Genomic DNA, 15015 nt, shown 5'->3' with positions numbered 1-15015 from the left:
CAATTTTGGGCAGATTTATCCATGTTAAAATATATTTTATTACCCTGTGGGTTTGGCTTCAGAAGGAGCAGATGTGTGTGTGTGTGTGTGTGTGTGTGTGTGTGTGTGTGTGTGTGTGTGTGTGTGTGTGTGTGTGTGTGTGTCCATATACAGCACAGATCTGCTCTGAATTCAGCTTTTTAAAGTGATCTTAAATATCATTTACATTTACTTTCATATTCCTATTGCGAACGATTCATCAGTGCTCATCATGATAAAGATCTTTGTTGTCATATTTTTAAAACATAATATTTAACCTGTAATATTCTTTTGAAATCTTTTTATCTTTTAGAATATTTAATATTTTGTGAATATTTAATACTCTTTTTTTACCTGCATTAATATTATAATATTGTTTTACTTGCATGAATATTCACATTTTTTGCTTGACATGAATATTGTTCTCTTTAACGTGCATAAATATTCAAACTTGTTTCACTTGCATTAATATTCTCATATTATTACTACCATTAATATTCTAATATTTTTTATTTGCATAAATATTCACATTTTCTACTTGCATAAATATTCTGTTTTTTTACTTGCATTGATATTCTAATATTTTTTTATTTGCATAAATATTCACATTTTCTACTTGCATGAATATTCAGTTTTTTTTACTTGCATTAATATTCTAATATTTTTTTATTTGCATAAATATTCACATTTTCTACTTGCATAAATATTCTGTTTTTTTACTTGCATTGATATTCTAATATTTTTTTATTTGCATAAATATTCACATTTTCTACTTGCATGAATATTCAGTTTTTTTTTACTTGCATTAATATTCTAATATTTTTTTATTTGCATAAATATTCAAACGTTTTGCTTGCATTAATATTCTCATTTTTTACTGCCATTAATATTCTAATATTTTTTATTTGCATAAATATTAACATTTTCTACTTGCATAAATATTCTGTTTTTTACTTGCATTGATATTCTAATATTTTTTTATTTGCATAAATATTCACATTTTCTACTTGCATGAATATTCAGTTTTTTTTTTTACTTGCATTAATATTCTAATATTTTTTGTTTGCATAAATATTCAAACGTTTTGCTTGCATTAATACTCTCATTTTTTACTGCCATTAATATTCTGATATTTTTTATTTGCATAAATATTCTTTTTTACCTTTTTGCATGAATATTCTAATTTCTGTGATGCAGCTGCAAACTCATGTTTTGTACGTAAGATCTCTTCTGTCCTTATTTTGAGACGGATAATACAGTTAGTCTCATTTTTGTCCTATTTTAATCGTCTGGGGCACGGAGCTGCAGAGGAGGACACTGCCCCAGGTGTCCCAGCATGCACTGGGGGAGAGCGGGGCCAAAACTGCTGACGGCCGCAGCTGTAGAGAGAGAGAAACAGTTCATATCAGCTAAACCCATGAGCACCATCACCCTCATGACAGGAGCTGCATCAGCTAATGAATGCTGGGGAACTAATGTTTATGTAGAAGTGACCTCACAGGCCTCATGCTGTTGCTCAGATGCTGCTCTTCTGAAGCTCAGGAGACTTCACTGAAGTACCTGCTCTGTCTTTAATTCCTCAGGAGAGATAAAAACTGACACAAATCGGTCAGGAGTTGATTTGATGTTAGGGTTATATTAGAGTTCATATTGAGAACTCATCTGACTTTTGCACAGTCTGAGACCTTGTCTGAAAGGAGAAATGTATATCGCAGCCCATTTCCATGTTTGGTAAATCATAATTATGACATAAAAAGTCTACATTAAGAGATACCAAGTCATAATTATGAGATAAAAAAGCTGAAATTATGACATTTTCTGAAAATTATGAATTTAGACTTCTTATCTCATAATTATGATTTTTTTAAATAAGTCATTATTTGTACTTATTTCATAATTATGACTTTTTATCTCATAATTTCAACTTCTTATGACATTCTTTTTTATAATTGACGTTTTATCATATTTTGTCTTTCTCTCATAATCATGACTTAGTATGTAATAATTTTGACTTTATATCTCATAATTGACTTCTCATAATTATTACTTAGTATCTCATAATTTCATCTTTTTATGTCATTTTTTTGACTGTCAATTTCAACTTATTTAATAACTTTTATAATTTTGGCTTTTTATGTCATGATTTCGACTTATTACATAATTATGACTTTTATCTCATAATTTTGAGTTTTTATCATGATATTCTTTCATCATTGATTTTCTTATAATTTTGTCTTTTTCTCAGAATTATGACAGTATGTAATAATTTTGGCTTTTTATCTCATAATAAAATCTCATAATTGACTTCTCATAATTATTAATCAGTATCTCATAATTTAAACTTTTTATGTCATGATTACGACTTTTTTGTCGATTTGAACTTATTTAATAATTTAGATTTTTTTCTCATATTTTTTGCTTTTTATGTCATGATTTTGACTTATTTCATAATTATGACTTTTATCTCATAATTTTGACTTTTTATCATGACATTCTTTCATCATTGATTTTTTCTTATAATTTTGTCTTTTTCTCAGAATTATGACAGTATGTAATAATTTTGGCTTTTTATCTCATAATTGACTTCTCATAATTTTTAATCAGTATCTCATAATTTAAACTTTTTATGTCATGATTACAACTTTTTTGTCAATTTGAACTTATTTAATAATTTAGATTTTTTTTTTCTCATATTTTTGGCTTTTTATGTCATGATTTTGACTTTCTATCATGACATTTTCTTTCATAATTGATGTTTTATCATATAATTTTGTCTTTCTCTCATAATTATGACTTAGTATGTTATAATTTTGACTTTTTATCTCATAATTGACTTCTAATAGTTTTTGCTTTTATGTCATGATTTCAACATATTTCATAATTATGACTTTTTATCTCATAATTCTGGCTTTCTCTCATAATTTTGACTTAGCATGTCATAACTTTGACTTTTGTCTCATCATTTTGACTTTTTATGCCGTGACTTTTTCTCTCATAATTATATATATATATTTTTTTATCTCATAATGTTGGGCTTCCATACATAGAGATTGAGTCTCCTTTTGATCCTGGTTTCATCTCTTTATTGTGTATGAGAACAGTTGAGAGCCTCATTGGTGATGTTTGGAGTGTGTGAAGCGGCTCATAAAAGAGAGAGAGAGCTGTGTGTAACAGGGAGGACACATGGCTGCTGGAGAGGACCAGAGTGCCACCAATCAAAGTGTGTCGTTTGGTGTTACTCTGAATTCATTCCCCCCACGTACGGCCAGTCAAGAGCCAAAAGAGCCCTGATTCACCACGACCCAGAATCCCCGGCGCCGCTGGCATGGGCTCAGAGGGGGAAGGTCTGTGAGCGTAACGCTCGTCTTCTGAAGCCTTTCATTCAGTGACTGGAGCTTCTGTTGCGTTGGGTTCCAGTTTGTTTGTCTCATCGTTGAATTGTTAAATGCATATCAGCTATACGCTTCTTTAAAGCTCAACTAACCTCCCTCTTCAGATCACTGAATGACTTTTTATCTCATAATTTAGACTTTATCTCATAATTTAGACTTGATTATTATAATTTTGTCAAAATTCCAACTTTTTATCTTAATTATGTCTTAGTATGTCATAATTGTGACTTTTTATGTCATACTTTTGACATTTCATATTTGACTTTTTATTTCATATTTTCAATTTTCTGTCACAATTTCAACTTTTTATGCCTTTACTATGTTTTAGTATGTCATAATTTTGACTTTTATCTCATAATTTAGACTGTCATGATTACAAGTTTGTTGTTTGTCATAATTTCAACTTGTGTCTTAGTATGTCATAATTATGACTTTTCATACTTTTGACATTTCATATTTGACTTTTTATCTCATAATTTCAACTTTTTGTCATGATTTTGTCTTAGTATGCCATAATTTCAACTTTTTATGTCATACTTTTGGCATTTCGTATCTATGACTTTTTATCTCATAAATTAGACTGTCATGATTACAAGTTTCTAAATTTATGTCAGAATTTAAACTTATGTCTTGGTATGTCATAATTTCGACTTTCATATTTATGACAATTTCATAATTTAAACTATTTGTCATGATTTTGACTCATAATTTTGACTTATGTCTTAGTATGTCATAGTTTCAACTTGTCATACTTTCGACATTTCATATTTATGACTTTTTATCTCATAAATTAGACTGTCATGATTACAAGTTTATAAATTTATGTCATAATTTCAACTTATGTCTTAGTATGTCATAATTATGACTTGTCATACTTTTGAAATGTCATATTTGACTTTTTATCTCATAATTTCAACTTTTTGTCATGATTTTGTCTTAGTATGTCATAATTTCAACTTTTTTTGTTATACTTTTGACATTTTGTATTTATGAATTTTTATTTCATAATTTCAACTTTTTGTCATGATTTTGGCTCATAATTTCAACTTATGTCTTAGTATGTCATAGTTTCAACTTGTCATACTTTTGACATTTCATATTTATGACTTTTTATCTCATAATTTCAACTTTGTCATGATTTTGTCTTAGTATGTCATAATTTCAACTTGTCATAAATTTTATCTCATAAATTAGACTGTCATGATTACAAGTTTATAAATTTATGTCAAATTTAAACTTATGTCTTGGTATGTCATAATTTCAACTTGTCATACTTTTGACATTTCATATTTGACTTTTTATCTCATAATTACAACATTTTGTCATGATTTTGACTTAATATGTCATAATTTCAACTTTATATGTCATACTTTTGACATTTCGTATCTATATGACTTTTTATCTCATATTTTGACTTTTATGTCATGATTTCAACTTTGTCATAATTTTTATGCCATAATCTTCTGAAGCCTTTCATTCAGTGACCGGAGCTTCTGTCACATTTGACTCGTATATTCTTATTTATTTAAATTATTATATAGAGAGAGTTTGTTTACATCTCATCATTAAATTGTTAAATGCATATGAGTCATCTGCTACTTTAAAGCTCAACCAAGTACCCGGTTACCCCCTCGCGTCCCATAATGCCTTGCGTAGGCCGAGGCTGATGTCGGGCAGGTAGCAGATGTTAACGGCCCTTTAACCAGATCCAGAGCCTGAGAACGAGCGCGCGTGTGATGCTGTGATGTCCCGAGGCTGCGACGGCCGCGGCCCATCTGCACGGACTTACAAAACGCAGATACGTAATTAAAAATCCACATTGAGAAGCTCATTTAGACATTTGCATTCATAAAGACAAAATAATGCAAGTGTTAAACATATTTTAGAAGCAACAGGCTGTTAAACGGAGCAACTTCAACTTGGCGAAGTTTCTTTTCTCCTGTTTTTGTGCTTTTTTTTCCCCCTTTTCAAATGTTCTGTTTGTGCCGAAATCACAGAATCACCATAAGGGCTGCTTTGCATTTTTAATTTAGTAACTAACATATGAATACATTTGCATATTAATTAGTTGCAGATTAAATCATGCATACATAATTGCCTCCTTACTGTGTTTAATGTTTGTTAGAATCTCTAGTCGGAGCCGTCAGAAGACTGCGATTGGACGAAACCCTCGGACCCCTCGGTTTGAGCGGCTCAAATACCAACATTTGCTGAATTTATTTGACGCTTTCAGAGGAGACGTTTTCGCTCTCTGTGACACTGTGTGAATGAACTCGTGCAGCACTGAATTAATGTCACAATCACATTCAGATGGAGATTTTGTTTGTCTCTCTCTTTCTAAACATTCGTTTAGATACTGAGCGTTGTGTCTGTCTTTGTGTGTTTAATGAAGACGTCGCTCCCTGAAGATGTAATGATCACCTTCTTCAGATATCGCCGCCGTTTTTCTTCCTGTCTGGACTAATTATTCCTTGGTAATTTTGTTTACATTATCTGAGCAGTTTTTCCAGATATTACACCTTCCCACGACTCTCTCAGTATCTGCCGTGATTGAGCTCATTAAATCGAGAAGTTTGTCGATATATTTATATACGTTTTTCTCAGAGAATCGGTGTGAGAAACAACAAAACATTGCTGTTATAACTTGAATTACTTTTGTAATAGTCCTGGTTATTTCAGCATGAAACCCTCAGATAAAGATTTACTTTATCACCAAAAGTATTTATTTTATTTTAGATATATTTATTGTTTGTGAATTTATTTATTTATTACTTCGGAATTGACTTATTATTTTTTATTTTATTTTTTAATATTTATTTTAATTTTTTTAATATTTGTAATATTTATTATTATTTATTTATTATAGTTGTATTAATTTATTTATTTTAGATTCATATATTTTTATTTATTTATTTAATTTTTTATTTATTTTTTATTCATTTATTTTAGATTTATTTTTAATATTTATTTAATTTTGATTTATTTTTTATTTATTTTCGAAGTCGTAGGGTGATGAAATGAGTGTATTTTTAGGCACATTTGATCATTTTTCTCAGGCTGATTTGAGCTGGTTGTGTTTGTGTTTTTTAGATGAAATCATCGGCACTGTGTCAGACAGGAGTTTGAGCTCTTGGTCATTGTGTGTTTCTGGAGGGTTAAAGTGTTTTTGTTCACACATATGCTGTCGCTCTTTCCGTGAGATGCCGAACCGGCCCTTGGAGCCGCAGTCAGGGCCCTTGAACTCCCCGAGAGAGAAAAAAGAGATTCGAACGGGATCCTCCGAGATTGACAACTCATGCTTCTAATGAGCAAAAAATCCTCCGAGCATGAAATCGGAATGAAATGTGTGCTTATAATCCAAGTACTGTTTACTCTAATCCCATGGGATGAGAAAGTCAGCGCTGGGCGAGAGAGAGAGAGAGACGGGAGTAAAAGAGGGTCGACCCCCTCCACACAAACAACAACAACAGCAGCACTTAAACAACACAAAGGCCCTGAACACAGACAGACTCGCGCTGCGGACCGAGGGTTGGTGCTGCTGAATTATTGAAGTTTATTCTGGGAATAGCAGCGGCTCTCGGCATATGCAAATGACAGTTTCATTTGGGATCTGATCCCAACGGTTCAGCCGTTTTCCCTTCAGATGCTGAATTTGGCAGTGTGGCATTGTCCACGTGTGTTAAAATCACTTACTGTACACACACACACACACACACACACACATGACTGGAAAACCTTACTTGAAAAAGAAGGAACATTTTTAACAGTTCTGCTGGGATTTCTTTTTTTTCAGAATTTACAGTAGTAACAATAACTGTAGTGATTATTGTAGTTGAAACTGTGACACGATGTGTGTGTGTGCTATATATATTTATATATAGACTATATGTATTTTTTTCTCTCTCTACATATATATGCATCATAGACAGTTTTTAGGTTTTATTTCCAGTCTTTGTGCTTTGATGTTTAGTCTAAGTGTGTGTGTGTGTGTGTGTGTGTGTGTGTGTGTGTGTGTGGTCCACGTCTCATCCTTGTTAGTCAACCGTTCCGAGGTCTGTTAATGGTCTGAGCATTTTATCACACACACACACATACACATATCTCAAGCTCATGGAATGTTCCCATAGCACATGCCTGTGTGTGTGTGTGTGTGTGTGTGTGTGTGTGTGTGTGTGTGTGTGTGTGTGTGTGTGTGTGTGTGTGTGTGTGTGTGTGTGTTTCTGTTTCACTTCACTGCTGTTTTGCTCTCAGGTGCATCAGCTTCTTGACCTTTACATTGCCGAAGCTATATATATATATATATATACACGCAAATGTAAAATATATATATATATATATATATATATATATATATATATATATATATATATATATATATATATATACGCTCAAATGTTAAATATATGTACAAAAACGCAAATGTTATATATATATATATATATATATATATGTATGTATGTATATATATATATATATATATATATATATATATATAACATTTGCATGTATATATAGTATATATTTAACATTTGTTAAATATTTTATAGATATTTTATATTATATATAATATATATAATATATATTTTTTATATTATATATTTTATTATTTATTTATAACATATAAAATATATATATAGATATATATATAAAATTTCGTTTTTGTATATATATTTAACATTTGAGCATGCAAATGTTATATATTATATATATATATAACATTTGCATGTATATATATAGTATATATTTAACATTTGTTAAATATTTTATATATATTTTATATTATATATAATTATATTTTTATATTATATATTTTATTATTTATTTATAACATTTAATATATATATATAAATGCAAATGTTAAATATATACTATATATACACACACACAAAAATGTTACATATATATATATATGACCAAATGTGTGTTTTGTGTGTATATAAATATATATATATATATATATATATATATATATATATATATATATATAGACTCAAGATTTTACTAGTTTTGTTTGCATTGTAAAAAAAAATTGCATTGCCTTTTTATTATTGCATTTTTATCATTAATAACAAACTAGAGTAAAATAAAAAATTGCTGATATGTTTTGTTCATATTTTGGTTCCAAATGTACTTCACTTTTCTGTCAAGCACTTTCTCTCCCTCTCTTTCTCTCTCTCTCTCTCTCTCTCTCTCTCTCTCTCTGTCTCTCTCTTTCGCTGTTTCTCTCTTTCTCTCTGTCTGTCTCTCTGAGTTCTGGTGTGGTGCCAGCGTTGAGGACAGATGGTGGAGTTATTAGATGTGCACGTATGAATCCCTCCCTGCAACTCGCCTTTTAATCAAATTAAAGCAAAAAGAGAGACAGAGACGCACACAGAGTTTATTAATGGCGTTTGTGTTCCTCTCTAGAATGGACTTCACTGTCCCTCAGGCCGCGCGTCTTCACTATAGTAAATCATGTTGTGTGAAGTCCTCTATCAGGGTTTGTGCTCATTATAACCGTCTTTACATGTAATAGTAGGTGCGTAAATAAACATGTGTGAACCTTGCAGCAATAAAATGCTCGAAAAACACACACACATTTTCAGTCCCTATTTGAGAAGCCGACAAGCAGGATGAGTTCCAGATTTACCATGGAAAGGAAAAAGAGAGTGTGTGTGTGTGTGTTGGAGTGAGATGTTGAGTTTAAAGAGGGAGGGAGGGAGGGGAGGGGCTTCTGCTCATGTAGACACGCCCCCTCCCCTTCTCCCCTCCCATCGGTCGACGTCAGGAATGCTTCTCTCTCGTTTGCATATTCAGCATGCTCAGGCCGGCCATATGGGAAAATGCAACTGCAGGAATTGTTGTGAAAAAAGGGGGACAGCGAGTTTGAACACAAAGTTGTTTGAGAGCGTCTGAAGCGGATAAAACACACACACACACACACACACACACTAGAGGAACAGAAGCATGTATTGTGCGTACACCATCCCGGGGGTGAGCGGCGGATCATTCATGTACTACTATAATGGAAAAGCGGTGAGTACAGATGCATACCTGCGACTGACATCTGACGGACGCTCGACTGTCATTCACCTGTGTGTGTGTGTGTGTGTGTGTGATCTGCTGGAAATGTGTCTTTGAACTGGGACGTGTGTGTGTGTGTGTGAGATAAGAAATGTGTGTTGTTTCAAGCGTTTGATCAGTGATATTAGCAGCTGTTAACCTGTTTAACGTGAGCTCAAATTCAGTTTAAATGATCTCAGATGGAGCCCAAATCTGCTGCTGTGATCTGTGAAGAAACACAGAGGGAAAAACACGCTGAAAGTTTGTAGGAAAAATCCCTGCAGCAGGAGAAAGACGTGTGTTTGACTCTGCGATCTGTAAAATAATTAAAGGTGTTTGTGAGAGCGGCTGCTCATTTCAGAAGTTGAGAGCAGCGGCCTTGAGAGAGACGGGCAGATATTTACACCCCGTGCAATCGAGCAGATATTATTTACCATAACATGATAGTCAGTGCATTGAGTTCGGAGGTCGTCTGATCAAAAATGTTGCTCGTTTGTCTCCTGAAGGCCTCGTCAACTCGTTTAGCACCATTTTAAAGTAACGTGCGACACGTTTAAGGGTGTTTTTGATGATCTTTGTACGTTTTGATGTATAATGTGCTGATTTATTTTTGTGTAATATTTGTAATTCTACCTTCATATGGACAATTATAAATGTGATCCATTGTGCACATAAAACAAAACTTTGGATTTTTCTAAATATCTGCATTCCCGCCATCGGGAAATATTTGTTGGCTGGTGATAAGTTGGACTTTCCCGCCCTCAGACCGAATGTGTAGGCCTGTGTGTGTGTGTGTGTGTGTGTGTGTGTGTGTTTGCTCTAACACAGCCTGGCATCCCTGTGCCCTCTTTAATAAACGCGGGGCGTGTGTGTGTGTGTGTGTGTGTGTGTGTGAAGGCCCGTCATTGTGCGTTTCTGGGTTGCAGCTTTGTGCCCGTCTTGAACTGCTGCCAGGCATCTTGCTGGGATTGTTTATTCTGCTATTTTAACAGTTAAAAATTTGCAGGACAACATCTTTGGATCCCCCGACAGCGGCCGAGCCGCTCCGTCTGTCGTCGGTGTTTTCCGGGCCGCTCACGCCGGGCGTGTGGGTAGCGTGCCGGCGGTGGAGAGCGACCCGGTTCTCGGGGTTTTATGTCGAGGAGGAGGATGTCGGGTCGACTAATGAATCCACAAAAGACAAAAAACAAAAGGCCTCTTCACACACGAGCTCCGCTTAAACTGCGCCGGCCGCTCGCCATTGTTATGCTAAGACTCCGTGTGAATATTCCTGTCGTTTAATTAGCTCACCGAGACTCTCACGCCGGGATTTCACCCTCGGAGTTCTTTAAAACACTGGAACGTGGAGTTCTGACGCTCTGGATTCATACTGGAATATGGTGTTTGGAACAAAAAGGATTTTTCCTTGGTTTTCTTCTGATATGAGTTTGTTTGCATTTGTACATACTCAAAATATTAGTTTAATTTTTTTTAAATTAATTAAAAAAAAAAATTTTTTTTTACATCAAGATCAATTTTACACTTATTTTAAAATGTTGGTTTGGAATACTTTTTAAATAAATTAAGTTTTGTTTATAATAATCTTTTTCCAGCTCAAAACATGTTTGTAAACATATTCAGAATTATAAACATTCAAATATTAAATATTAATTGACATTATAACTTAATAATAAGGTGCTGTACTGTATTGTTTATCTGTTTTGTGGTTATGTTAATCTATCAAATTATATATTTGAAATTACATTTGTTTCTTTATATATATATATATATATATATATATATATATATATATATATATATATATATATATAAAATGTGTGTGTGTGTGTGCGTGCATGTGTGAGTGTGTGTGAAGATACATAGAGATATACAGTATATACATATAGAAATGTAATTTCTTTACTAAAAACATTGATATTTTATTAATTATATGTCTTTTTTTTGTATTTGTAGATTATTTATTCATGACATGTCCATGTTCAATCCATTGACCAGATGTTTAGGAAATTATGAACCGTTTGTGTAGTTTTTCCAGCACTCTAATTACTTCAATCCAAATGGCCGATGTTAGTGTGGAGACACACACACACACACACACACACACACACACACACACACACACACACACACACACACACACACACACACACACACATCAGAGCAGCAGTGTTTGTGACAAACAGCATTAATATAATCCTATTGTATTACGCAACATTTCGAGTCAGATCACACATGTCTGAAATGGATCATTTTTATGTGCTTTTTTTAGATTTTAATAACATTTTCAACAGAGAATGCTTTTTTTTAAATGTACTACATATTTTGATTGTTTGTATATTTATATACATACTGTAACAATAATGATAGATTTCACAATACTAGATAGATTTGCTTTACTTTGCTGTGTGTTTCTCTCGAGTCCCGATGGATTTACGTTCCTGCCCTCCATGATCTCACGTGTGTGAAGCGTAGAGCAGCTGTGTGTGTGTGTGTGTGTGTGTGTGTGTCAGAGATCATGTGAAGCCCCATTGATCTGCCGGAAGAGGTCCGGGTGGTACGGAGACCCCTGACATTCTCGGGATGACTGGGGTTTGTCCCAGAGATGCAGAGAGAGAGAGAGAGAGATCCTCAGAGAGACAGACACTTCTAGAGCATCTCCTGTCTCTCTCTCTCTCTCTCCAGGGAAAGATGAGGAAACTCACATCAATATTTTTTTTGCCATGTACTTTAATATTGTAACTCTTTTTAAGTTTTAGATCTTTTAAATTTAGTGGGTTTTTTTAGTTAATTCAATTTCTACAACCCTTCTGAACTTGTTTTCATAATTTTACCATCTCATGTGATTGACAGGATGATCAAAATAATTATTAAATTATTAAAATAATTTGTGTTCTAGTTTGATTTCGTCATATAAAAGGTTCTTAAAACACATTTTAAAATTATTCAGTTTTTATTTAAAAACTTTTTTTAAGTGTTAAAAGTCCTCAAGTGTTCAAATTCACATCGTTTTGTTGTTGTTTTGGCCATGTACTTTAATTTTTACAACTTTCCAAACTCATTTTGCTCATATTAAATAAATTATTTACTCATAATTTAGATCATGTGATTAGATAGATATAGATAGATAGATAAGTTGTTCAAGTTTGATTTCATCATATAAATTCTTAAGAACATGATTTTAAAATGTTCCATTTTATATTTTAAAAATATTATTGTTATTTTGTATCTTTTTTCTAAGTCTTAAATCTTTTACATGGAGTGTACTTTAATTTCTACACCTCATTTTTATAATTTCACTCTTGTAAAATGATTGACTCATGTGACTGACAGGATGATCACAGTCAGAATCAAAATGAATAGATATTTCCTGTCTGCGCTATTGAAATCCCTCCGAATCCGCGAGGATGTCCATAAATGAGCCGGAGAATCTCTTGTTCTTTATTTCTTGTCGTTGGGCTCGTTTTTTCATCTCGTGCCAAACGTTTCCCGTGCCAAACATTTGCAGATCGGCAGGTTGTTTTCACCTCCGAACGCAAGAACGTTAAACGATTCACAGCAAACATGTACGGCGTGTCCAAACAGGTCACATGTCATTTAGAAGAAGACTTACAAATGAGAAAAACTCGAGCAATTCATCATACGGGAGCAGCAATATTGTAAATGTTATTTCGAGTGTCTCTCGTTGTCTTTGTGTCCAGCTGGTCTGAAGCCAAATGTGTTTTATAGCATAGAAATAGGTCAGATTTAAAACACACACACACACACACGTTTATCTAAATGAGGACATGTCTATTGTTTGTATAATGTATAAAATATTCAAAAAATTATTTATCTTTTGCCAAATAGATATTTTGTCAGATTTAACTTACTATTAGGGGCGATTTTCTTCAAAACTCTCTAAACACACACACACACACACACACACACATGTGCCGGCCGGCCGCTGGATCTCGGCCGCTCATGAAGGATCTAAAATAGCAGCAGGGGAAAAACGGCTGCAAGTTTGAAATGTTGAAGTAATCAGTCTTTGATCCTGGTGGTTTTATTATTTTAATAATGCGTCTGTGATCCGGCCGTCTGAAGTGCCGTTCGTCCATATGTTCACCATTACAGACCCTTCACATGAAACACACACAGCCTTCATCTTAATTCTAATTAACTTTATATGGGGCTCTGCGTGTGTGTGTGTGTGTGTGTGTGTGTGTGTGTGTGTCTGGTTTGTGATGTTGGCGTGATTGGTTTGTTTATTTATTGTCCACTTTATCTTTCAGAGTAACACGTGTGTGGTGTGAATATGTGTTTCTTATCTTCAGATGTTTTTGCAGCATTTATTTTGATGAGGAGTTCAGATTGATTGACAAACCTGAGCACAATTTGAGTCTCTTACTGGACCTCACGTGTGTGTGTGTGTGTGTGTGTGTGTGTGTGTGTGTGTGTGTGTGTGTGTGTGTGTGTGTGTGTGTGTGTCTTTCTGCTGTGGTGTGTGTGTCTGCGCAGTGAAGTGGTGTTTTGTGTTGCTGGTTATGTGGTTGGTTAGCAGGCGGGAGAGTTCGGTCACACACTAGTCGAGTTTCAACTGTGATTTGTACTAATCGTTTGTCTGATGTCAAAATCCCTAAATGCTACAACAACTGCTGTGTGTGTGTGTGTGTGTGTGTGTGACACATGTTCGCAGGTCTGTTTCTAAGGTCACGGGGTCACGGCAGTGACATAAACATGAGAAATGCTTTTTTTCGATGTGTCTTTTGTGCACCGTATGAACTGCTGCCGGGAAATATATTTATGATATATCCTATATTATGTTGTTGGCAATATAAAATTAACTATAGTTTATGATTGTGATGTTTTTGAAGCATTAATTTATTTGAAGTTCCTGTTTTCATGAAAGATGTCATTTCATTTTGTTAAAATATGCACAACAAATATGCAAAATATAGTAAATTAAATAATTCAGATTTGAATATATGGTGTTTATATAAATTTTTACGTACATATAGTGTGTGTGTGTATGGATATGTGCTGTCAAATGATTAATTGCATCCAAAATAAGTTTGTTTTACAGTATGTGCACTGTGTATTTTTATTATGCATATATAATATATATGCATATATTAAAGAAATATTTATATGTATACGTGTATATATATATATATATATATATATATATATATACATACATACATACATATATTATGTAAAAACAAGCTTATTTTGGATGCGATTATGATTAATTGCTTGACAGCACAATTATATTCATTTATATAAACAGCATATAGCATTTCATATATATATATATATATACATGAACTTTTATTTATACAATTAAAAATCATTAATTTATACTTTCATTATACATATATAAATATGTATAAATATGTTCTCATGGTGCATCTGAAAATTATTAAATCTCAGTCTTCCTTGTTTCATTTTTGACTGAAGTTTTATCATATTGACGTTGCATATTTTGAATCTGCCTTGCAGTAATCGCTGATTAAACAAAATATTTGTAATAATTTTCAGACATTTCAGAGCAATTGCATACATTTTGAGGTATATTTTGAAT

The 15015-nt window shown here is 33.0% G+C and overlaps 1 protein-coding gene across 8 annotated transcripts in view; it reads left to right on the top strand.

The window, feature by feature from the left end:
- The window catches only part of LOC125252597 (transcription factor 4-like), a 179629-nt gene that overhangs the window by 118447 nt on the left and 46167 nt on the right, over positions 1 to 15015 (top strand). Inside the window, exon 1 of one of the 8 annotated variants that reach the window (XM_048166033.1) lies at positions 9114 to 9425. The exons of the other annotated variants lie outside the window; for them this stretch is intronic. Within the exon in view, the coding sequence (XP_048021990.1) occupies positions 9357 to 9425 (69 nt within the window). The 5' untranslated portion in view covers positions 9114 to 9356. Of the gene's footprint in view, positions 1 to 9113; positions 9426 to 15015 lie in introns of those variants that run through there. 8 annotated transcript variants of the gene reach the window in all.

This window comes from Megalobrama amblycephala, linkage group LG18 (genome assembly GCF_018812025.1).
Source record: "Megalobrama amblycephala isolate DHTTF-2021 linkage group LG18, ASM1881202v1, whole genome shotgun sequence".
Lineage (NCBI taxonomy): Eukaryota > Metazoa > Chordata > Actinopteri > Cypriniformes > Xenocyprididae > Megalobrama > Megalobrama amblycephala.
This window is presented reverse-complemented; position numbering and strand designations above follow the sequence as displayed.